The 25,761-nt window shown below is 44.2% G+C and overlaps 2 protein-coding genes across 4 annotated transcripts in view; one reads left to right on the top strand and one right to left on the bottom strand.

Annotated features, from left to right (window-relative positions):
• The window catches only part of SLIT1 (slit guidance ligand 1), a 158,125-nt gene extending 157,132 nt beyond the window's left edge, over positions 1–993 (top strand). The window contains exon 37 of the mRNA XM_017664938.3: positions 483–993. Coding sequence (XP_017520427.3) covers positions 483–721 — 239 coding nt within the window. The 3' untranslated portion in view covers positions 722–993. The remainder of the gene's footprint in view (positions 1–482) is intronic.
• Positions 994–1,888: 895 nt separating this feature from the next.
• The window catches only part of LCOR (ligand dependent nuclear receptor corepressor), a 200,899-nt gene continuing 177,026 nt past the window's right edge, over positions 1,889–25,761 (bottom strand). For 2 of the 3 annotated variants that reach the window (XM_073240605.1, XM_073240606.1), the window contains exons 8-9: positions 4,600–20,060; positions 1,889–2,318 (exon numbers count right to left, since the gene is read on the bottom strand). In XM_073240605.1, coding sequence (XP_073096706.1) covers positions 15,728–20,060 — 4,333 coding nt within the window. In that variant the 3' untranslated portion in view covers positions 1,889–2,318; positions 4,600–15,727. The remainder of the gene's footprint in view (positions 2,319–4,599; positions 20,061–25,761) is intronic. The other variant, XM_073240604.1, reaches the window with a different exon arrangement.

The following is a 25,761-nucleotide window of genomic DNA, read 5'->3' on the forward strand; positions in this document are numbered from 1 at the left end:
CCATAGCCTTGGGACCTAGGGAGCAGCAGAAAGTTTGAGGGTTGGGGACTTCATCCCAGGCCCCACCTGCCTGGTGTGACCGAGATGCTTCTGCTGAAATAAAAACTGCTGAGACCCAGCAGACACCTCCAGGGTCCCCTATGCCACACCCTCCACACAAATTCCTGTTCTAACGTTATTGCCTCCCAGCCTCCAGCCTCCTCTAGCAGTGGGGAGTCCATCTTACCCTGGCAGCCCAGTCTGTCCCGGAGGGTCCCGGCAGCTACAAAGTTCTTCCTTCCCACTGACCGCGATGGGCCCAGGAGGAAGTGCGTGCATGTGCATGTCCGCCAGGGAGGAAGCTGGGGACTGCAGTTGGGTCTGAGAGCTGGAGGACCAGGTCCACGGGTGCGGCTGCTCCGCCTCCTCCTCCTGCCTCTCTGGGGGCAGTGCTGGCCCATGGACGTGCCCTGAGACTTTCTCTTGGTGTCTGTCCCATCCAGAGTCCGAGTGCCGGGGGGACCCTGTCCGGGACTTTCACCAGGTCCAGAGGGGCTATGCCATCTGCCAGACCACGCGCCCTCTGTCGTGGGTGGAGTGCCGGGGCTTATGCCCAGGCCAGGGCTGCTGCCAAGGCCTGCGGCTGAAGCGGAGGAAGTTTACCTTTGAGTGCAGCGATGGGACCTCTTTTGCCGAGGAGGTGGAGAAGCCCACTAAGTGTGGCTGTGCCCTCTGTGCTTAGCGCCTGGCGTGGACCGGGAAGGGTGAGGCAGGGAGCCGCCAGGGCAGGCGGGACCGCGTGACCAGCAGCTGGGCTGGGGTGCGGGCCCTGCGCCTGGGCGGCTGGACCCTCTGGTGTGGACTGGGACCCACCGCCTGCGGCCAAGCAGTCCTTCTGAAGCCGACCACGCGGCCGCTTGGGGCAGAGCTGTGGGTGCGTGGCCGGGGCTGCAGACGGCCCCCTGTGGAAGTGCCTTGCACAAATAGGCGCTTAATAAATATTTGTTGAATGAATGTGTGCGTGAGGTCAGGCCAAGAAGTGCAGAATGGTGACACCCTTGCTTGCCTGCTACCTGGGTCTGAAGAAGGGCCTGGTCCCTTCCCAAACCAGCTTTCCCTCTCCCCCCTGGCCCATGCTGGTCCCAGACGCCCCTGGTCCTCTGCAGATAACCTTGAAGTGCTCTCAGCCACCTCTGAGGCAGCCAGCCTGGCTTTCAGCTCCTGCTCTTGCAGCGTCTGCTGACAGTATACCAGGCTACGCTGGAAAAGGGCCGCCTCCTTCTGGCTAGGAAGGGATGACCTTTGCCCTCTGGGCTGCTGGCCAGGAAGGGATGATCCTTGCCCTCTGGGCTGACTGGCAGCAGTGCAGCTGCTGTTTGCTTGGAGGGAGGCTGGAGGTGGAAGGTGGGTCTTGGGACCAGACAGCTCCTGAAGTTACTGCAGCTGGTCAAGGAAGGAACTCTTGTAGAGGAAACGGCCACTGGGGCTGCCTGGGTAGGGGACCCCACCAAAGAGGATGGGTTGGGGGCAGTGAAGAGTGGTCTTGGTTCCAACTGAATAAACATCACTTGCATACTAGTCACTGAAGAGGCATTGCTCCTGGACTTCCCCAGCCAGTAGCCAGTCATGAGCTGCTGGTGAGCCACTGGCAGGTGGATGGGGTAGGGGGCTTGAGCTAGGCTGCTTGGCCAGAGAGGGCTCTCCTTCTGTGAAGACTGGGATCAGGACCCCCGTGCTGCAGATCAGTAGGCAGCAGTTGGTCCAGGCATCACGAAACCCGCTGGCTCTGTCACTCTGTGCAGATTTTTTCTCCACAGGCCTCAGGGTCTTCAGCTAGCAAATGGGGAGGTGGGATGACTGAAGGAGTAACATGGACCCTCCCACTGTGGCTCCAGGAGGGAGGCAGGAGGAGTTAGAAGATCCATTTTATTAGTCACATAACAAATATTTATGTGCCTAACTGAGGCTGGGGTGCTGTGGGTGTCCTGCCCTCGTGGACAGGTGTGAACTAATCACCGAGCATCCCAGGAGTGATGGGATGCCTGGGATGCCTGGGAAGAGTTGAGCCAAATGAGGGCTCCAATCACAGAAAGTGGCCCAGGCTAGAGCTGTTCACTCAGACGTTTGCACAGAAGGACTCAGTATTTGAAGAGTCACTGAATACACGACAGTGTGACGGCAAATGCTTCTCTCCCACGCAGAATGAAAATGTAAAAAGATCATCTTTGAGCCTGAATAGTGAGCTGGCTGTTCAAGATGTCATACAAGAGAGTGTGCCCCTGGGGGAATCCTGGTGCATAAGGGGGGGGTGCCCTTGTTTGTTTCCTGGCTCCTTCTATCTGCAAACAGAAGATATGGTTGGGGGAGTGTGTTGCGGTAGGTTTGCAGTGCTGTTGGGCCTGTCCTCTGCCACAGTAGGCAGCCGGGGGAACATTTGACACTGAATGGCAGAGGTCCAGTGCCTCCTGCAACTGAGGGAGGCTGGCATATCCCACCACACGGGGACTCCGGCCAGTGAGTTTGAGTCCTGGGACCCCTGTAACGGGAGGTGTCCTCGTGGCTGGATTGCCCCTTGACAGGGGCCAGCCTCTCTGGTAGCTCTGAGCATGGCCACAACCCTGCATCCCCCAGCCACCTGACAGCAGCCTGGGCCTGAAGGGGCTGCTTCTAGGGTTGCCCTGTTTCCTTTTTTTACCTAGAGGTTCAGAACTACCGTGGGACTCTGGAGAGCAGCTCTAGCACCAGGCTAGATAGGTGGGAAAGCTCAAGAGCAAGTAGCTCGCCCCTCCCATGAAAAAGCAGGGTTCTGACTCTGAGACACATACCTTCCCTGGCCATCGCCATTCCCCACTGCCCTGGGAAAGGAGGCTCTGGGCTGGCGGGCACCGACCAACGTGGGGGCCCCCTCACTTCGCAGACAGTGGTAAGGGGGCCTACAGACAGGGGATGGCTGCCATGGGGCCTGCACTCCCAGGGCCACAGAGTTGTGAGGGCAGATTGTGGAGCGTTTGCTGGGAGGACCCCGTGAGCTGGTTATACCTGCCTGACTGGTGACAGAACTCTATGTCCCAGCCCAGCCCCATGCTCCCCCTTGATTGAGCTGGGAGACTGGGATCCACCCCCAGGGTGAGGGCAGCAAGGGGCTGGGATTGCTGGGTGCTCCATGATCAACTCTTCCTCCTCTTCATCACCAACCTGTGAGTCACTAAGGATCATACTCATCCTGCCGGTTCACATTTGGACCCACTGAGGCCCAGAAGGCTGCTGTGAAACTGCCTCCGAGCCATCGTTTGTACACCTTGCTACCCCTTTGGAAAGAATGTCCATTCACTTTGGCATCACTATGGGCTGTTTCCATTAAACAAGCACTGAAGAGACACAAGCAGGACATGTCCCCAGGTTGCTGCTTGGCAGCACTGCTGGTGACAGTGGCACAGGCTCCCGGTGAAAGTGTCTGGCAATGGGAAAGGCTGGACTTTTGTCTCCTTTTTGCTTGCTGTTAGCCTAACCATGAGAGTATCTCTTTATACAGAATGCTTAACAGATTCTAATATATATTTGTATTTCATTTTGTTATAGTATTTTTCTATGTTAAAGTCAACATTCAGTATCTTGGTTTGATTTTTAGATGCTCTGGTTGACATTCGTTTAGGTGTTTCTGTAATCTTGTTGGGATCACTCTTAGACTGGTTTAGAACAGGCCTGTGAGGAAGCCACACCTTCCCTTTTGCCTAGAGGTAGTTGTAGAACATATTGGATATTGTCTGTTGTCTTCCGTGTGAACATGACACTGATTCACTCAGGTTCTGCCTTGCTGATCTTTTTCTGCATGAGGATGAGCCCAGGGCTGCCAATATGCACGCTCCCAGGGTGCAAGGGTTTCTGGGGTACCTGTATACCAGTCATAATCCAGGATGGGCTGGAACTCTCCCTTGGAACTCTGGTCTTCTTGAAGTAGCAAAGGAGGTTCCTCATATAGAGGGAAGTCGGGAGGGCTGGGGGACAACTACCCGGGGATGGCTGTGTGAGGACAGAGCCTGGCACGGTACAGCACACTCTGAGACCTGGGGAGGCTGCCCATCCTCATTCCAAGTGTCTGCCACCACATCCCATTTGCATAGAGCCACACCCACATTTATCCTGGCTCTGAAGGGTTCACTTTGGGCAATGGATTAGAAAGGAGTGCAGCCTCTCAAACTGTCCCATAAGGTTAACCCAGAACAGTGGTTCTTAGGGGTCAGAGAAGAAAAGCAAATAAATACATGTCTATAATGGTTCTAGTAGGATTTCAGACTGCAAGGTCACACTGAGGAGTTTTGTAGGGCACATGGCCTGAGTGCCTAGGTGAGGCCAGGCCCTGGCAGTCAGGCTGAGCAAGGCCCCTGACACCGAAGGAGCCCCGCTGGCTCCCCTCTGATGCCAGGACCACAGACTGATTTCCTGCCAGCAGACTGGGTTGTGGTGATGGTCTCAACAGCACACGGTCATCTTGAGAGTGATCAGTGATGGTAGCTGCAGGGCCTTCAAAGTAATTAGGGTTTTCGAGAAAATGAACTGGGTAGAGAAAATGGGGTAAAATGGGGTTGTAAGATCAAGTCTCTGGAGTAGCCAGTAGGTTACCTGAGTCAAGACATGCCTGTGGCCCATCATTTGTATTGATGCTTCTGACAAAGCAGCGGGCAGAGACCCATTTCCCTATGTAAAGAAAAAGGACAAAGGTAACCGAGTTAGGGATTGTGGTGACCTAAAGGGCACATTCTCTAGTCTACTTAGCTCCAGCTGATTCTTACCATTCACTAACTTCATCAGATCTTCATTTTTTTTGAGAAGCTAGAAATCAATTTTTATGTAAACCCTTATAATTTCTGAATCTTATTAAAAACTAGACTAAGTAAAACACAACTTATGAGCCACCCGTTTGCAACCTCTGAGTTAAATAAGTGGCAATTTTCACAGTCAAAAGGAAGAGGGGCCAAGGGGCCCAGCCAAGGGGAGGGGCAGCAGGGTGAGGCTGTGGGTGGCCACAATGGAACAGATGCCCGGGCTTCTTAGAGTTGCCAAATTTTCCTGAGACTGCAGACATTGCAGCTCTGGTATCTATCCCAGGCCTCCAGAATTAACCTGGGATGTCCTCTCAGGTTATATTCTGGTTAGTTTGCCACATGATGAATACTGGAGGAAGAGGTCTGGGGCACAACTCACAAATGGCCACCGATCTAGCAAACAATGTTCCTTTAAGTCCCACAGCCATGGCTGAGGCAGAAGAGTAAGAGGTATTGCTTTTTGGTGCCTTCTGGCAAGTTATCAACTTTGCCATAGGCTGTAAGTTGCATCTGGTCTTCAATGCATTCTGTACCCTCTGCAGTAACTACACAAACACACTTTAATATCAAAGAAGTTTAATACGCTGCAATAAAATAAGCGCCTAGAAAAAGCTCATGGAATAGATGTCAATGTTAGAGAAATCCCTCCCACACATCCTCTAGCCCCATACCTCAAAACCAAACAAGAAAATCTGAAACAACAAAGGAAATCCTTCCAAGCTTGGATTTCAGTGAGGGCCCTTTTACCAATAACAAGAACACAGTTTCCTACATGGCCTAATAGGAAAGTAAAACACAGAAACACACAAAAAAATCCACACGATTTCAATATTTAAGAGACTTGGATCACAGTCAAAGTTAAAATAACTCCAACTTTTATAGCTATACATATTGTTTTAAAGCAACTTAATATATTTTTTAATTTCATATATACACTCTCAAAGGTTCTTCGGGTGAGGTATGTAAACATTATCTAATGTAAAATTTTCAATGTTTCAAACCAACAAATTCACAGCATACACTGAATTTTCATCCATTAAAGACACAGTATTTTCCTATACTCACTAACATAGTGGAAATCCAGGCCCAAGAGATACACACTGATCGTCCCGATTACCGTTAGCAGAATTTCTCATTTTGCTGCTTTTGGAAAGACCACCTTCACACAGGTCAGGAGCACACATTTGGTACCACGAAGGGGCTAGGGCCTCCGGAGACCCTCTCCTTGGGTGCCTGGATCACTGGCTAAGACTCACAAAACAGCAAAAAGGAGCACATCTTAACAACTACAAGATTGACCTTGGCAATGACAACACTGGGAGGAACCAGAAAGGAACGGTAGAGATTCATCTTAGAGCTCCCTGGTCCACAGCTGGATCAGCAGCCCCTGCCCTACACTCATTCTGAAGGGTCGTGGCCTAAAAAGAATAAAAACCCAACACGGCACCTGAGTTTCAGTTAAATTGCATGGGCCTCTTATGACCCCCTGGCCCTCAGGAGGGCCTGGGCTGTGCTTTTCATACAGGTTGGGGTTGAATTTCTTAATATCATAATGCATATGGGAAAATAATGCCATGAGTTCACAAAGACGACCAATGCCTGCACACAGGCACTGGCCAGCGACCTTGGAGGAGCTCAATTTTGAAAACTACTTGTTCCCTGAGGGTAAACAGCAGGCTTCTATTGAGATTAAGTGAGGCTAATAAAGGGATTATTTATTACAAGGTATTAAGACTTGGGGAGCCTCAGGCCAGAATTCTATTTTACCACATAATCTACAATGCCCCTCCCCACCCTCCCACCACAAGAAGTAGTCACCTTCCCAATGATACATTATAGGTCAGTTTCTTCCCTCTTGCTTACCTTCTGGCTCAGCAATGGAAAGTTTTATCCTAATGCACCCACTTCAATCTAAAAAAACACTAGTGAAAAATTCCAAACACCATCATAAATACAAAAAAAGACATATTTCAAAGCCTAAAAAACTACATTATTCCTAATGGTTATTTGGGTGTGGGGTATTTTTCATAAAGTTTAGGACGGTCACAAGGAGAGGCTGCAAAACAGCTTAGAAACCTGTTGAACTGGACACACTGGGAGAAGGAGGAGCAACTGCCCTCTGTGCACTGACCTAAGTGGGTTAACCCCAGACACGAAGGGGGCTTCAGACATATCAAACCAGGCACAGAGGAGGATGACAGGAAATGGGTTAGCTTTTAAAATATCTAGTAGGTCAGATACAGTCAAAGAGCTTTTAACTGGCCTTTTAATTTCTAATGTAAAAAGTTCTTACATTTATGCAACAGCCAAATGAACTCTGCCTCAACTTGATTCTGGAAAAGACACAAATTCATGGAAAACTGATAATTTTTCAATGTCTATACCCAGTTTTTGATGTGTCTGGTGCTGGCAGATTTCTCATCTGTTGCTAGAGTTGTATGACATAAAGGAGCGTGCAGATAAACAAAAGCAAAAATTCAAGTACAGCAACCTCTCCGGCAAAGGCAAGAGGTCTTAGCAAGAGCTGTTCTACCCCTACCCTATCCTCTGAGACAAAGGGCCAATGTGGCTCCCGGAAGAAATGTTATCATCTAGGATCTTATTGCTTATGGGCAACACATCAGAAAGAATACCTGGAAATTTGTTCTGCAGATCTGGGGACTGACCATAGACCAGTTTTGTGTGTGTGTGTGTGTGTGTGTGTGTGTGTGTGTACACATACAAATATAGCATAACCAGATGAGAACAGGGGGCAATTAAAGCCTGGATAGGATGTAACATTACAGATCAAATGCCCCCAACAGCTCTCAACCTGCTGGTTTTTGTTCTTTCTCCATGTGTGAACTGTGTTATGAAAACAAGTTCACTGCTCAAAATATCTTCTACAATATTACAGTGCAAACCAACATCACTCAGAACATGAATCTGCATACAGCACATGTAATAAATATTTTTAAAAAACTATTTACAGCATTACTTTCTGTGATCATTTAGATGAGAGCAAAATTTACTTCTTCCTGCAAAGGTAAAAAAAATTTTGTCTAGTTCAGTGCTAAATTCCCTGGCACCTAGTTACCCATTCACATTTCATCTTAAAAAAGAGTTGCTTACAAAGAGTATCTTAGAAAAAAACATTCTCCAGCATTACTGCTCAAGTGTCCTCATTTGTTTAGAAAAGACAAAGGGAGGCCATAAATAAATATGACAATTATGGTTCAGATGGATGACAAAAACCCCAAGCTCCCTGCAGCCCTGGAGCTGTGATTCTCAGTCTAGCTGGCAGGGCAGAATGAGAATCACGACTCAGCCCAGGGCACCCAGGAATGGCGTGGGGAAGACGAACATGATCATAGAGCATCAGTTCCATTACATCAAGGGGGTGCTCTGAACTGCAGACCAGGACTCCTGAGAGTAAAGCTGCACACACCTCAGACCAGAGGGTCTCCTGTAACCATCAGTTACCAGTGGGGCTGGCCCACATCTGCACAGATGCTTGCTGGGACAGCAGGGGGAGGGGGAGGTGAGTCGAGGTACTCACAAGTACTGTCAAGGTGCAGAAGGAAACATGGGATAGTTACCTCCCACGGTTAGGGGAGTCTGAATAGGTATGTTTCACAAACATGAGAAAAACTAAAATACATCTTAATGCTTTCTTTAGGCAACCAGTGGTTTCTCCACATCCCACAGGTATGGGTTCGGATTTCCTTTGGGTTACAACTAAGGCTCATTTCCCTGCCCAGGCTGTGGAAGGCTATGGTTGACTGTACCAACAGGGTATGCAAAAAGGGGCTGCTTGAGACAAGCCTGATACCATGGGCACAGCCATACTGACTGTGGGAGACCCACTCTGTTCTGGGATGGGGTGACAGTCAGGGTATGTGCTCAGGTTCCCAATCCATGTTGCATCTGCTCAAATACAGTGAACGCTTCAAGGCCCTACCCTTCTGCTTTTACTGTGCTGTGTAGAGATTTCACAGATGCCCATGGTAGTTGGGGAGGACAGGTGGCTAGAAAGAACACTTTTTTTGAAAGCCCTTTGATAATTTTTTGTTGTTGTTAAAATAAATACTTTCTATAGAAGCATTTGAACAGGAAAATATCACTATTTATACAGTGAAATAAATTCCACAGTGGTGTTTAAATATGTATTATTAATGTACTTGAAACCATAGCTGCTAGCAGCCTCTCAGAACTATTAAGAATGCAGAAATCACTGTGAGACTAATAACCTTAAGCTAGAATGGCTCTAAAACTAATCCTCACCTGTAGTATAAATACATAAAATTATGCAAATCTTGTTTGCATAGCATCTTTTCCACTAAGTAGCTTTTCCACAAAGTAGCTCACACATACTACAGCTTTAGCTACAGACAATATGAGATGTAGATTATGGAAAACAGTAAGGTAAAAAAGTTGATAAATTGAATATTTGGACCTCATGGCTAAATACAATAAAATTATGAAAAGAAATGTGTTCATTGAAGTTCTTGGGAGGCGAGAGACTGTCCCAGAGAAGATGCCTCCTGGAAGGGGGTTGGTGGCATGAGCTGAAGGTGCAAGATGCAAAGCGTGGCTCCTCAAACTGAGGTGAGTCGGGCCTTGCAGGGTCGGGCTTCACTGGTCAGGACGGAGAGTTCTGAACTTCAGTCTAAAGCTGCTGGTGTGCTACAAAAGGCGCCATCGATATGCTGGTATCTTTAAGAGAGCTGAGAATGGGTGGTCTGGATCTGAGGTTACAACAGGCAAAGACCAAATGCTTACATTCACAGGAAAATGACCGAAGCTTGGGAAGTGATACATTAGTAAATATGTTGTATATGAAAAGAAAAGGAGGCCTCCAGGGGATAAAACTAATATATCAGTGCTTGTGGGGAGAGGCACTATTTTAGGCTTTAGGTTCATTATTAAGTCCCTCTGTATTGAAAGAGGAATGTCTCTGCATGACAGTCAAGTTCACCCTGATTCATAAACATGAAGACTGTTGCACTTTGTTTAAAAGACTTCATACTTTTAGTTTTAACACTTATCCTTGTAGATAAGATCATAAGTTCACAATTCAGCAAATATCCAACCAACATGGGGGATTTTCTTAATGCATGAGCATTTCTCAGGAATAATGTGTGAAGCAGCCATGTGCTGAGATGAACAGGTAACAACAAGTTAAAATTTGAGGGAAAGAGATGGTACAATGCTGGACTACACGAGAAAGTAAGTTTGCACCTAGCTGTCCACACAATTTGATCTTGAATGACATATTGCAAAGGGTAGTAAATATTTTATATATCAGGTTGTGTGGGTGACATATGGTCTGTTACTCTTTTAAAAATGTATAACCCTTAAAAAAAGGTAAAATGCATTCCTCCAGCCTCTGACGTATTGCAGAACCATGTGCACCTGGTCTTTTTCAGTGGGCATTCTATACTTGAGTGTGGCTTGCCTACCAAGCCCTTGGTGTTACATGAAATGGTCCCCAGCAGGGGAGAAAGCCTGTATGTCACTGTGCTCACCAGGACAGCACGAACACACAGTGCCCCTCTGAAGGCCAAAGCAAAGGATGTCTCCTGAGCACTGTGCTTAAACCACCAGGGCTCTGGGAAAAGGAAGATCAGACAGACAGGAGGTAATGGAAGGAACTGGGCAAATGCAAGAGCAAGGACATCTGCAAAGTGCCCAAGGTGGTTCCCTGGGTCCCCAGGGCGGCGCAGCAAAGCGCTGAGCTGAGAGCAGCATCAGAGAGCTCTGGGTTTCTGTTTTGAGTATGATTTAATATCTAAAAGAAAGGGGGCAGGCCTTCAAGTCTTCCAACCCATCCACTGTTATTCTGATGTTTGAAGGAATGAATTATATTGAAGGCTGCCTCAAAAGGCTTCTGATAATTCTGCCTGTTTTAAGTACAATAATCTTTTTATTTTCTTTCTTCCCCTGGAAAGGATTTGGGAGCAAGCATGGGAAGAGTACTTACTGATAGGTTGGGAGGATTGCCTTGATGATGTAATACAGACAGAGTTCATACCTACAGAAAAATTTCAGTATTTCAGTGGACGTCAAGCCACAAGAAGACAAAAATTAATGTCTAGGAATTCAAAATTATAACTATTTCAAAACAATTGGAACAGTCACTTCTGGGACCAATGACAAAAAATTTTTCATTAACATGACATTCAACTTCATTTTGAAAGACAGCACAGAAGCTTCTCCTTGAGTTTTTGGGGAGGGGGAGGACTAACAGCTTGGCAGCTGAGCGAATTTGATCTAATGATGTTATCTATAATTTCATAGTCACATCACATTCGGGTTATAATATGCTCCAATTTTTCTGTTACTCTTTTCAAAACACTTCAAGCCTCTATGTTTTATTTGTTGGCTTGCCTTTAATAAAATTATTTTGTAAGAAGAGTATGTGGTTGATAATATATCAGTACCAATACATTTTTATTTTCCTAGAAGCTGGTCAAAAATATTACGTAACAAATAATGCTCTGGGTTTGTGATTGACCTGTTTCCTATGAAAAGACTTTTTCAGTATCTAAATGTGAGGTTCACAAAACTGAACAGTCAACTAAAGTAGTCTCAGTTAATTTTGAAAGAAACAAAATCTTGGCTTACTTCAGTAACAAACAAGGAGGGAAGCTGAAGTTGGGTCTAAGTGGAATGAGAGGCCAGGCCACGTAATTTCAGAACTCTGAATCCCAGTTTGGTCATGGGTTCTGCCTCTGCAGGCTAGACCCTTATTATGAATACTGTGATGGGCGATTCTGAGAAGGAAGATGTGAGGCTAAGGGAGCTCACGTTGCAGGAGATGGCATTCAGTGTACTGGAGCAACATAATGTGTCTCTTTCAAGAAGAAATAAAGAAAAGGAAAAGAAAGGATAAAATTGACGTAAGATAAGTAAGAAGGGGACAAAAAGAGGACAGAGTGGAAGAGGCAGGAAAAAGGAGATAAATCAGGGAAGATTTGTTCCTCTAAAAGATTATTTTCTTAAGCAAGGATCAGTTAATTTTTTCTTAAAGGTCCACATAGTAATAGGTCACATGGTCTCTGTTGCAGATATTCAACTCTGCTGGAAAGCAGCCACAAACAATATATCAACGAATGGGCATGGCTCTGCTCTAATAAACACTTACTGACAAAAAAAGACCAGCCTGTAGTCTATAGACCCTTGATAGATCATCTGGAAGCTAAGATAACCTGCACAAGCTGACTGACCACCACAAGGAGTGGGTACGGCTCCCTGGGCCAGCATCTTGGGAAATTCCATCCCAGTCCCAGGTGCAGTGATGAGACACTGGACTTGCTGAAGGTAACACTACAGCATCAACAGCTTGTATCACATAGCATATTGCCCTTTCCTACTTGGCTCTTACGTCCACTAGTCAATAGGAACGCTGCCCATAAATGAGAGCTACAGTGTCAGCCCCCATGACAGAGTCCATGAGAAGGCAGGAGAATTGAAGAGACCAAACTTCTAAGTAACTAATTCTCTGGAAGTGATGTATCTTACTGCCTATCTGGACAGTGAGAAATTCACCCACCAGTATAAATGCAGAGGGTCCCGTCAGAGGCACATGTGTGAAGGGAAGACTAACCGCCTCCTCTATTCACAACTACTGAAAAAACAGTGAGGCACAAAACCCAGCCTAAGATTATTTTTTAAGATGAGGCTTGTACGGAAATCTTCAATGAAATACAGACACAAAAGAATTGGCCTAAGGGATCCAGGGGGCTAGCAATTGTAGATTAACAGATACTGGTAACAATCCCAGGATGGAAGTCTCGAGAGCTGAACAGGGTCACAGCCTTCCTGCTGCATGTCTGAGGAAGGACTGGGTGTGGCTCTGGGCCTGAGGAGGCAGTGGTCTTCATGTTGTCCTCCTAAGCCCAGGGCGTCTCATGGGATAGAAAATGGGTCTCCTGAAGAGGGCTCCTCTCTGGGGAGCCATGGATGAAGCTTCAGGGACTGCTTCCCAAGCATCTCCTGGCTCTTCCCGAAGCTCAGAGGTAATACCAGTGCTCTCTGGTCATCACTTCAACGTCAGCCTTAACGGTGGGACAGTTACCCCACGGTGGGACACTGTAGGCCCACAAACAGAATTCCTTTCCGATTGGGATCCAGAATGTGGGACAGACTGCCTTTGCATCTGGTGGCAAGCCATACTGTGAAGATGGCTATCAGAAGGAGGTCTTTCCAAGAGAGGGAAAATGGGAGACTTGAGTCAGCTCTAAGCCTGGCTTGGATCTATCTGGCAGACAGGTCTGCCAGCAACAGCTGTAAGTATAAAAGGGCCTTCCAGGGTTGGCCATCAAGTTGGTTTTTTATTTTCTTTCTTCTAGGAGCAAAATGAACTGAATCAGCAAAAATGAGATCCAACAAATATAAAAATAATTCTGAATTTTTAAGTGTCCTAATTATGTAGAATCCAAGTCTATTTAAATGTAGCCACTACTATAAAGTATAAATTGATTTTAATATTGCATTGTTAGGTATATAAAATAAATACATACACACTGATACCTTTTCTTAAATGCTGCCTGAAATGGGAGAGATGGCTATTATTTTGAAGTACGCTTTTAAAAATGAACAAGAACTTAGAAAAGTAGTGGAATGAATTACAAACCTGGAACTGGAAAAGTTCCACCCTACATAATGCCTCACACCTCTCCTTAATCTAAACAAGCACCCTCGCAAGGTGGCCTATACACAGCTAGTGGGGTACTGTGAACACATACACAAGAATCAACACACCTGACATCAGCAAACCTCAGCGGTTTAAGTCACCACAAAACAATATCCAGTGACAACTATATGAGAAGATAAAAAAAAAACTTTAAAACCACTTTTTAAAGACTAAACTAACTTACTCAAAACATATTAATGCTTCTGTGCAACTTAATGCTGAAAAAGGGTTGCCAACACACACACTCAGCAGTTTCATTAATATAGGTAGCTCTTGAATATCCAAAGTCAAAGATATTAAAAAGAAAAAAAGAGACTCATGGGATAGAGAAGACATTAGAAAGAAGAAGTAATCAAGGCTCCACTGAAGGTAGTAAGCATCGCAATCTGTGAAATTCAACACAATTCTCAGTTTCCCATGAATCAAATGTTTTTCTCCAGTCCTATTCAATCATCTGAAGCTTTCATTATATACAGCAAACCTTTAACAGAATGGATAGAAAGCCTGTTTTATCATGAACTGAATGAACTAACGCATGAACAAGTCCATCTGGGTTTAACTAAACAGATCTGAAACATTCTAACTGGAAAAAAGTTTAACAGGAAGGACAGAGTAGTAGCTGTCCACAGGAGTCTACTTCAGTGACACAGCATGTTAGAGAAGCTGGTTGAGGCTTCAACAACAAAGGCTTTTTGTCAAGTGGCTCAATGGAAATGTTGAGTACACACTGTGTTATAGTGGAGCAATGTCCTAGGCATCAAGGGAAAGCCAGTGCACTTACTTCGGTTTTACCTGGGAAAGGCGATGTTACAAATATTGCAGCTCTCATTTTTAAGCCACGGAACAGAGCTCAACAGGACAGTGGCAGGAAGGATTAACTATGAACCAATCAGAATAGACACCCACTCGAAACATGTACTTTCAAGTTGGCACATAGCAGCTGAACATCAGCTCTGGGTGTGGGGGATGTGGGCCCACTGTGAGATATTGGAGTGGCTTTCTTCAACTGCAAATTGCTTTGACCTTTATGTAACTGTGTTGTTTAGACCTTTTGAGTCTGGTGGCAAAGTGGCTTTGGGGATGCTCATAGAGACCCTGGGCCACATTTAAACCATCTGGCCTGAGTTAATTATCCAGGTCATGAACACCCTAGCACACTGCATGGGGAAGAAAGAATTTTACTGTGGAACTGGGAATGGGAGACACTTGTGGCTGATGACCAAGTGCAAATGCATCTGAACACACGTGCACACACGTTAACATTTCTATTACTGGAAATAACATTTTAGCTTTCTTCAAATATGGAAGTACTTGGGGTCAGAGAAAATTAGAATAGTCACTCTTAAACTAATTGCCAAATTATAGCTACACAGTTAAAAATTAAAAAATTCCAGATATTTTTTCCCCCAATGTAGAATGAAAACATTTTTAGAGTGTTATGAAGCTTTCAAGGCCAAAAATGAAAGGATGGTAGAATCAGTAATGCAAATTTGGAGGACGTAAATAATTTTCAGAGGTCATAAACCAGTACTAATGCCTTGTGACACACCTTTTGTCCCACAGGCACAGAATTTAGAATACATTTTCTCAAATGACAGAAGATCAAAAGTGAGAAGAGTGGCCAAGAATGAATATGATTTTTAAAAAGATAACAGAAATATTAATCTTTCAAAATCATTATAAATTCCCTCTGCGTTCTCCACATACCATAAAAAATGATTTGGTTTAGCTTTCAAATATCATTTAACCAAACAAGACAGAGAGGGAAGTTCACTGCTAGGGTTTGCAAAGAGGAGTATCTGTTCATGTACAGATACTGCAGGGTGGCTGCTGAAAAGCTACTTAATGTGCATGATGGTGGTCTTCTTGGCTACAGTACAAGTGCTTGTGCATCAAGTATAAAATACAAGCCTTTAATCACATAGATCAGCTTTTTAGCTTTTGTAAATTTAAAGACAAAAAGGATAAATAAGGCACTGTACTTTTAAAAACTAAAACTGCTTGGTTCCAAGTTTAAAACCCAAGGAACAACCAGAATATAATATATAACTTCCCTTACTCAGCCTCAGAGAAAGACTCTACAAGTTTCCTTCTCCATCTGAGATGCATTTTCTGACATCTTAAATTGTGGGGTTCTCCATTAACTGCAGATTTGAAAGGCTTGATAAGCTTATAAAAGCAGATTAAGTTAATGCAAAATAAAGGGCTACTTCTGTAGAACAGTTACTCTTGGTTTCCACCCTTCCAATCACTTTGCATCCAGCCGCCTCCGTTTGCTGTGGGAAGAGTCCAGCTTCGCCTTCAGCTTTCGTTTTCTCTGGGCTGCACTGTTCTCTGGGGTTTTCGTCAAAGGTCTGGCCCGAGTCTTTCCGTTGTTTTGCTTCCTGTTCGGGGCTTTCTGTGGCTTGGAAGAGGATTCACCTGCCCCTTTTTGCTTTGCAGGTTTTGTCACTGTCTCCAAGGTGGCAGGCTGCACAGGCCTTTTGTTTGTATTCTCTTTTTCTTTCCTGGAGGAAGGGCAGCTTTTCCCAGGGGACTTTTTAGGGATCTTCACTTTATTCTCCTTCAAAGATGTCTTTCTGGGCAGCTGGCTGGTTCTGTCCCTTGCAGCTGGCTTCTTGGCAGCAGGGGTCTTGGTGGAGCTGTCAGCATGCTTTTCTTTGATGGCTTTTATCGCAGGTCCCTTGTCCTTCCGCTCCTGAGTGCTGCCGCCTTCTGTTCTCTTGCGTTTATTCTGAACTTCTGCTTTTGGCAAAATCTCAGACACCTGTTTGCCTTTCCTTCCCTTCATCCCATCAGTACTCTTGAGCTTAATGGGAAACCCATCTGCATCCACCTGCAGGGCGAGCTTGGGGGACATCAGAGGGTTGATGCAGACACTCTTACAACTTGGCTTGCTTTCCACAGCCTGGCCAAGTGGGCTTTCCATTTCCTCGTTCTTCATCAAACACTGCTGGGCTCTGAGCTTTCCTCGAATATTGGAGTACTTCCTAAGGATCCGGGTACTGGCTGGAGTAGGCAAGTTTGTGGGAGGATGGCTGTTTCTACATTCCTTGACTTCTTCTCTATTGTCTTCAGAATTGGGGCTGGGGCAGACGTCATTGCCATCCTCTGCCTCCACTTGGTCAGGATTCTCCCGAAATTTAGCCCAGAGTTTCTGTGTTTTCCAATTGTTCCTTGCAGGAGTAGCTCCGGGAAATTTCTTCAAGTGTTTTTTCAAACGTTCAGCCTGTAGTGAACTGGGGTACAGGCTGGAAGGAGAGTACTTCTGAAGGGGATGCTTGACAGGGGGTATGTCTCCTGGAAGACGAGTATTGAGCTTCTTCACGATTACCAGAGACCGGGTTTCAGTGGTCTCTAAGAACCATTTACAAACATTAGATAATTTAAAGTTTGTCATAAATAGCATCTGAACAGGAGAAAACTTTTGAACCTCCAACGAACCCCTACATTTCCGTGACCTTTTCTTGCTTTTCCAAATCTCCTTCAGTTTATCTGACTTATTCCTCGCTCTTGGTGTTGGCTGGGCTTCCTTCTCCAACTGGATCCAGCCCTTCTGAACTTTCATGTACTGAGCATTGAAGTTGGCGATAAGCTCTTGGTTCTCCTCCTCAGCACACCACTCCACGAACTTCGGCTGGTCCTCTGCCCCTGGATCCGCATCATCCTCATCTAAGGGATCTCCACTCTCTGAAGCACCATTTTCCTTTGGCATTCGGTTCCCCTGTGCTGCTTCCTTGTCTGACGTCACTTTTGCAGTATCCAACAAGTCCAGAGAATGAACATGTCTTAGGTTGTACGTTGAAGAAGTCAGTCTTGTAAGCCTTGGGACCCATTTTGGGGGTCCATCAGCATCACCACTTCCACTACTTGACAACCCAAGTGAGCTGGTGGGCCCATCACCACCAGCACCGTTATGCTGGGTATCTGCACTGTCTACCTCGTTCACAGCCTCCTCCGTGTCTTGTGCAGCAACAGGTCCTGGATTCCCTTTCGACTGTTCTGGGAAAGTACGAGGAATACTTTCCAAGGGGTCATGAGCATTCTTCTCACCTAGCTTAGACTGAACATAGATCTCCAGTTTCTCTCCAGGCAGGGGCTGGTCAACTGTGGTTATGGGATCACTGCTGGGGAAAGTAGCTCCTTCTTCCCTGTGGAATTCTTTTGCCAGCAGGTTTTTAAAGCTCTGCCGGGTGATGATCCCGGCTCCCTCACCCTCCTGCTCAGTATCTTTTGCAGAGGGCTTTTCATCAACATTTGGGTTTTCAGTGTCCTCTGGAGCTTTTGTAAGGAAACTGTTAGTCAGAAAGTCTTCAGGTATTGTCTCACTCAGGTAACCTTCTTTCTTAGAACGTTTTGGACCAGAATTTTTAGAAACCTTGATTTCAGGACAGGCAGAGGAAGAATCTGAACTCTGGTTTCTTAGGCCCCTATCAGCAGAGGAATCTGCAAGCTGACTTCTGAGGCACCTATCAGAGGCCTCAGGGAATTTTTTGCCTTTCTTCTTCTTGTCCAAATTCTCTTCAAGTGAGTCAATGTTTTGATCACACATATATTTTTCTGAAGGATGTTTTCCATCACTGTCCTCTCCCTCTAATTCTCCTGTACCACTAGCTCCTTCACTTTCCTCAACTTCACTGGGGTTTTTGTTGTTAGTAAAAGTGCAGCTTTCTGTCAAGAGTGGGTCAGCCTCTAGCTCCTGAGTATCTTCAGTCATAGCCTCCGTATTGATGCTTTGGTCATCCTCGGCCTTTCCCAGGCCCATGGGAGGCGCCAAGCCCACAAGGGGACTCTGATTTTCTAAGCATGAAGGACTTTGCTCTCTACTGACTGTTTTAGCAGAAGAACAAGGCCTAGAAACAACATCTTCACTGCCTCCTTCAGAAATGCTCTCAGTGGAGGGGACCAGGTGACAGCCTTGGGTTACACTCATCTCCTTTGTATCCAGCAGTTCATCAACTGGTTGCTGGTCTGGTTCAAGAGAAATTATCCCACTCGCTGTGGGAGCTGAAAGCATGGTGCTGCTTTCTGACCCGTCCTCTTCAGGAAGGTGAGCAGGGAGAGGCCCCACCGGGCTGGAGGCTATTGTTTCCTTTGACCCAGGGGAGCTGTTTGGACTTCGTTTATTCATCATGGGACAAACCTCAGAGTCTTGAGATTCCTTCTCAGATACAGTGTCTCTGTCTCCTTCTGTGAGGGAGGTTATTTCTTTACTAAGTTTTTCAGGGCTGTCTTCTCTGGGATGCTGTACACTCACTGTAGGTGTAGGGGCTGAAATTTCCAGGGTCTGCTTGGGAGTGATCACTGCTTCCAACACCAGTGTTGAGCAGCTTGCTTTTTCGTGGGAGTGTAAATTTCTGGCCAGCGTCCGAACTGTAGGCAGCTCACAACAATCACCGTTGAAGAGGTATCCTCGAGTACTCTTCCTGGCTGTTTTCCGAGAAGACGGTATTGATCTTTGATTCTCAAAATGGCATTCTGTTATTGGCTGACTGATATAAACGACATCACACTGGTTATCATAATCGTTTATCCTCAACCCTGATGCCCTTTTACTTTTCCGAGCTGTCTTAACAGAGGTTGACATCACCTTAGTTCGTGAATGTCCATTAGATGCTTTGTGTACAGCTGACACAGGGCTGGGGGCTAACCAACCGTCTTTGGAATGATCAAACTGGCCCTTATCACTGGGATGTAAATGATAACCCACCTTATTTCTTCCTAATGAGTGAAGATGGTTCTCTTGCTTTGGCCTTGAGTCTTGTTCACTTGCCTCTAAATCCTGGTGTAAAGGTGTTTTTGAGCTACCCTGTAAAGCATTCTCTTTGTCAGCAGTTCCAGGTGAATTTCCCATAAATCCTGAGTCCCAAGCCTTTTCTGATAAAGCTCTGAATGAATTTCTTTGAGCAACAATACAGCTGTTGCTCTCCTCCTTCTCAGCTGTCACTTTTACTGCAAGTAGGCTTTCTCCTAAAGCTGAGCTCTGCACATGGTCTTTACCACCTTCACACATTCTCACATTTGTGTCTTGCTCCTGTCCAGTGGTTTGCCCCTCCAAGCTCTTAGAGATGTGGTGGAAGTTTAATGAGGAAGAATTAGATGCAGTGAGGTATCCCAGAGTGGAACCATCCATGGAACTACCAGAATTAGGTTTAGTGGTTGGAAGTTCAGAAGAATCTTTCTGGATAATAGTCAAGGCATTCTCTCTTCCATCTACAGAGTTTGTCCCAGGAGAAGTCTCCTTTAGGGGCTGTTCTGTCAACTGTAAAGGGCTGTCAGAGCCTGATGAGCCTAAGAGCAAATCTACAGAAGTAGGAGACTTCACATCAAGATATATACCATCCTTTTCCTTATGTTTGGTGCTTAGCTGGGCACAGCCAGCATTGCAAGTAGATGCATCCATTGCTCCAGAATCAGAAGGTTGCAGGTCCTCGGTGCCTGGCTGAGATTCAGTGTATAGATCGTTCAGAACACGAATGAACTGCTTCTGATGATGAGTGCACAGTTTGACCATAAACTTCTCCAGTGGGGACTTCGACTGATTGTTAGAATCTACCGCTATTGCCTCTGTTGAGTTCTCACTAGACAGACAAAGAGAAAGAAGGAATTAGCATGGTCATTTACCAAAGAAACATTTTTACATTATGAAATTTACCAGATGTTACTCATGTTGTAAAGACAGTAGACACTGGCCAAACTGCTTTTAAGTGCCCGATACTTTTGATTCAACAATTGAGGAGTATTTACAAATTGAAATACAAGGCCAGCCTGTTATGTTCTCAATTTGTAGTGACAACACCCTTCATACTTTTAAAGTGATTCATTACTTACAAATAATTTTTATTGTATAGAGAAGAAATATAATTGAAAAGAAGGTTTCTTCAAAAAATTAAATTTTGACCAGTTTATTAACTCTAGTTGACCAACAAAATTTGACCAACTTTAGGCCTAGGTATTCCTGTTAAACAATCATTGGTTTTTTTATTCATTCATTCATTCATTCATTCATTCATTCATTCATTCATTTTTTGAAGAACATTATGTTTACTAGGCTCTCCCCTTCACCAAGTCCTCCCCACAAACCCCATTACAGTCACCGTCCATCAGCGTAGTAAGATGTTGTAGAATCACTACTTGTCTTCTCTGTGTTGCACAGCCCTCCCCGTAACCCCCCACATTATACATGCTAATCGTAATGCCCCCTTTCTTCTTCCCCACCCTTATCCCTCCCTACCCTCCCATCTCCCCAGTCCCTTTCCCTTTGGTTAACTGTTCGTCCCTTCTTGGGTTCTGTGATTCTGCTGCTGTTTTTTGTTCCTTCAGTTTTTCTTTGTTCTTATACTCCACAGATGAGTGAAATCATTTGGTACAATCATTGGTTTTTAAGTGCACAACCCTGACAGAAATTCAGGCACACTGTATTACAAATCTTGATTTAGAAATACTCAGAGAAATTATAGTTTTAACATGGTGTCTCAGCATGACCAATCAGTTGGACTGTATAATTCTGTAAACAGCGATAAAGGAATCTTCTACCCTTTCCTGGGGGAATAGAGATCAGTAATTTCACACTTCAGACACACTGGATGATGGAGTGACAGGCAATTCCTGATTCCTGGCCTCTAAGTGAGGACACTGATATGGAACTGCACTGTAAAATGCAAGGCTCTATCAATGCAAGGTAGTTGTATCACATCTTTTCCATCAAGAGTGCCTAGACCTTAAACATTTTACAATAATCCACAGGAAATCATTCTATATTCAAGAACCCTTTTCAACCATTTCCATAACTTATCCAGGACAACTCTTAATAGTTTAACCTGGACAGTGGGGGCAGCAGGAGAGAATGATACTAGATTCAAGACAGGCTAAAAGGCAATTCCTGCTTAGACACATGGGCGAGTGTTTTCAAGAGCTGCTCTGTCTGGGCTTTCTAAGTCCATGTAATTGGAGTGCTCTAATTTCCTGGATTTTATACAATTTCTCAATCTTTCTCTCTTTGGACTGTAATTCCTCAAGAGAGTATTACTTCGACTCTTCATGTAAGACAGCAGAGCACTGAGGGCAGCCTAATAAATGTGTGTTGAACAGATGTTGTTTGATAATCTCTTCCAGTTAATTCTTTTTTTAATCTTTGACTTTTATCTCCCAGCCATGAGGTTGCTTTATAGGAAGGGTTACCCTAGGCAGTCTACATTGGCCTCTTACCTCCCCTTCCTCCTCTGGCCTCTGAAGTAGTATAGTTTTGGCAAAAAAAAAATCAGATTGTGGAATATGAAAAACCTCTATTTTACTTCTAGCTCTGACATTTACTATTTCCTGGATCTTAGGCAAATTACTTAAATTCTCTGAACACTGCTTTCTGTTCTGTAATTTGGAACTGAATATCAATATTTCAAAGGATTGTTATGAGATATTAGATACCATACATAAAGTACAAATCAGTTTTAGTTTCTCTGTTCTTGACTTAGGGAAATTTTTGAGACCAAGCGGTGAATAAAGTTGCTGAAACATGTCTAAATATAAAACCAAATAAAACCCAGAAACTATTAGTCAAATCTTTGGCTCAATCTAAACCACTTTAGAGAAAAAAGGTTATACTCTTTCTATTTTCACAATTACCAAAGGAATTTTATTCAGTGGTGCCCTGGGTAACCAAAAAGGCCTAGTTACAACTACAGATCAGAAAGACTAGAAATGTCTTAGCAAATGCCTACCTCAAATTTGAAACTCATCACTGAATTGTGAATAAACCAAGAAGAAAATTATTACAGAAATATTGTAACAGGTGCATTGGGGTGGTGAACTTTAACGTACATGGCAGTGGGGCCAAAATCTAATAAAGAGAAGACCAAAGCCAATTGGAAAAACCTCATTAAACACGACACTTACAACATGCATATTTTTCCGTGTACAGCCCTTCAGCATAAAGTTTTAAAACGGGAACATCTGGAATGTCAGCAGGATGAAGCCAGCTGCTGTGGGAGAGTGTCAAAAATTTCCTTTCCTCAGAACAGGACAGACAACCACTGACACCCTCAGGTGAGTGACGGTTAAGTCATTTCCAACTTCCAGACTCAGCAGGGTGTATAGGGGAGGTTAACAGACTTTGTATGCTCACGGAGAGGTTGGGAGGCCCCTGCTGATGGTCCCCTCCAGGAGGTACCTTGGGACTGCCTTTCTGGTGGTACCAGCAGCATCGTGTGTTACGGGATACAGTACTGTGAGATAGTACAGGCTAGTCGGCCACTTACTAGTGGTGTGACCTTGGCCAAAGCACTTAACATTTTGGGTCTTATTGGAGTGCCTGCCCTATCTACCATTTAGTACTGCTGCAAAGGAAAACCTACAAAGTTTACACAGACAGTAGGTACCATTCTTGTTAGCCAATCACATTAAATATGCTTCAGTAAAACTAACAAGTGATTAGGAGTGTGCCCTAATGCTTTCTTACAACCTAAAAAGTGAATTTTCTAGAAAATTAAGGTTTATCCTTTATATAAAAAACACTTAAAATTTAAAAAATATTTTTGATGGAAATCTTTAAAAAATTTTATCATTCTCTGAGCCCAATTTACTCTTTCTTAATGACTAGCTTCATTACAATGTACACTATTGTTGAAGTGTGGCTATTATTTTTATTATACTGAACTGAAATATACTGATGGTTCTGGGGGCTATTCAGTTACATAATTCTTACTGCCTTAATACAGAAAAGCTGCATTGGCAGTCTGTGTTTTATTAAAATCTTCCTTCTTATTGCTTCCAAACAGCAGCTGTGTTTAGGAGTTCCACCTTCACTTTTAGTAGAGTACTTCTGCTCACTCACTGCAAAACTGCATCTCCAGGGCCAGACTGGTACTTTATGTAAGAACAGGTTATGGATGAAGGTTTGAGCGATAGCTTTATAAAGGAAGTACACAGATTTTTCTAACAGCAACTTCAATTGCTCAGAGGCCTTTATTCCTCAGTTTTTGGTTCTTGGATGTGTTTCTGTTGTTTCTGAAATATGTGACTAGAAACAAATGGGTTTTTACTGCTTTTCCAAGTGCATTTTATACTTTACGTGCATTTTAGCAAGATACAAAAAAGGCAAAGAAGATTGCCAAAAGCCTATAAGACAAACTAAGAAATATCATGGTATTTTATTGTAGAGAAAACTGAAGAGATAAATGGTTCTCCCCATCTTAGGAAGAACAATCACCACCAGTCTGTGAAAATCTTCTGGACACTGCTCATGCCTGTGGCTGTACTCTGGAAGCAGGGTTCAGCATTGGGGATTAGCAATATGCCTGAGATCAGTGAAATAAAGGCATGTTCCCAGTAAGAGGAGAGAGTGCTCTGAAAGAAAGTGAGGAACTACTTTCTTCTAAGGTGATGTGTACACAGAATAAAAAACTGAATAATTAATCCACAGGTGATATCTAACTCCTTTTATGATTGTAAGACTTAGACCTGTTGCTGTCCTACATCTTTCAATAATTTAATGGTGCTTCAATATTTTAATCACCCTCATCTAATGTAAGGTTTTTCAAAGGGCCATGAAACCAGCCCTGAAGAAATGACTGTGGTGATATGGCTCAGCTAGTCCCCAAGGACAGAACGGACACCCACATGTATGTATCTCTTTCACAGCATCATGGCAAGGGGAGGTGGTTTTTTCACAACTAAGGCATATGAAGAAACGTTATTAGTACTCACTGAGCTCCACCCTGGACAAAGCAGTACAGCATTTGGATGCTGAAAAACAGCGTCAGAGAGATGGACTCAAGCTACATCAACCTTAAGAGGCATTCCCAGCAGTTGTCTGGGAAAGCCAGAGATGAAAAGATTAAAACTGCAAATGTCAACCTTCCTTGGGAGAAAGACATCAACAAAGGGTCAATCTGAATGTGTGTTTTCCTGGTCAGAAGGATCAGGGACAGTGTGCTGGTGAACCACAGGTCATTAGAGCAAGAAGTAGGGTGGTCTTTAACAGAACTATCTTCACATGGAATAACTGTACCCTTTCCAGAAATTTTAAGCCATAGTGGTTTGTTAAATTCACTGGCAATTAAAGGGGTCTTGCATATTTATTCTATAGTTTTTATCTTTTACTGACCTAATTTGTCTTATCTTTCCAGGCAGATGTAAATTACTTGAGTGTAGGTATGGACCACATTTCATGTTTTTCTTAGCAAAAAAGGGAAAAGAAAAGAAGTATCAGGGATGTTTCCTGGGTTTTCTTCCTGGGCAGCACCATTTACCGAGACAGGAACACAAGCAATGAAGCTGGCGCCTGGTGCCTTGTTGGGGGGTATGTGTGTGTCTGGTGAGTTCTGTTCTGTACACATTAAATTGAGATGTTTATAAGATTCTGAATCTGAGATGTCTGGTAGGCCACTGGAAACAAAGGTATGAGCCCACCAGAGCTTCAGCTGGACCTGAGAACTTTCACATTAATACTAATCTTTGTCAAGGTGACATTAAATGCCCTGTTATAATAGCTAACTTATAGCATAGTAATAAAATCATATTTGATGTACCTTTAAATTATCCAGCTTCCTATCTTCATTGATTTTCTCTAGAAATATCAATAGGACCTAAGTTGAGATGAATCTGAATTTCATATCACTTGAATATTTGATTTTCAAAATTAACTTCAATTATCTGAAGTTTAATTCTATTATATAATAGACATTTTTTTAAATTTAAGAAAGTGGGTGTTAGCCAGTTTTGCCTGAAAAACAGTCTTTGCTTTTGCTCTGGTTATTCAATTTTTCCAATAGCCTTAGGCCTTTAGTAGAACCTAAATATAGCATTTGCCCTGATTTGGAATGCTCTCAGGCAGTAAGTAGAGAAACCAGAAAAGGGCAACTCTCAGTCCTGCAGATCATTCACTCAAGTTGAACTACAGGGAGGCGCTGTTTTAGTTGAGTGATTATAGTCAGGATCATGTATGTCCTTCACATCTGACTAATACATAAGATCTTTACAAAAACAGTAATTCATCACAGATTTTGAAACCACCTGTGTGATGTCATGTGTTTTCCACTCAACAACAGGACTCTAATAGTTAAGTGAATTATTTATTAATCAGAAACACTTTACCACCACCACTATAGAGCAGCGCAATCCTAGGAACTGGTTAATAGGAAGAAGGCCTGCAAGAAGACTTCCAACTACCTGGATTAGTTTTGAGTTTCTCTCCTTGGTGAGAACGGGCCTGCATGACTTTGTCTTTCTATCCTCAGTGCAATGCCTAATTCTTAAGGGTGTGGTAAAAGGATAAGATAATATTCA

The sequence above is a fragment of the Manis javanica genome, chromosome 7, assembly GCF_040802235.1.
Source record: "Manis javanica isolate MJ-LG chromosome 7, MJ_LKY, whole genome shotgun sequence".
NCBI lineage: Eukaryota > Metazoa > Chordata > Mammalia > Pholidota > Manidae > Manis > Manis javanica.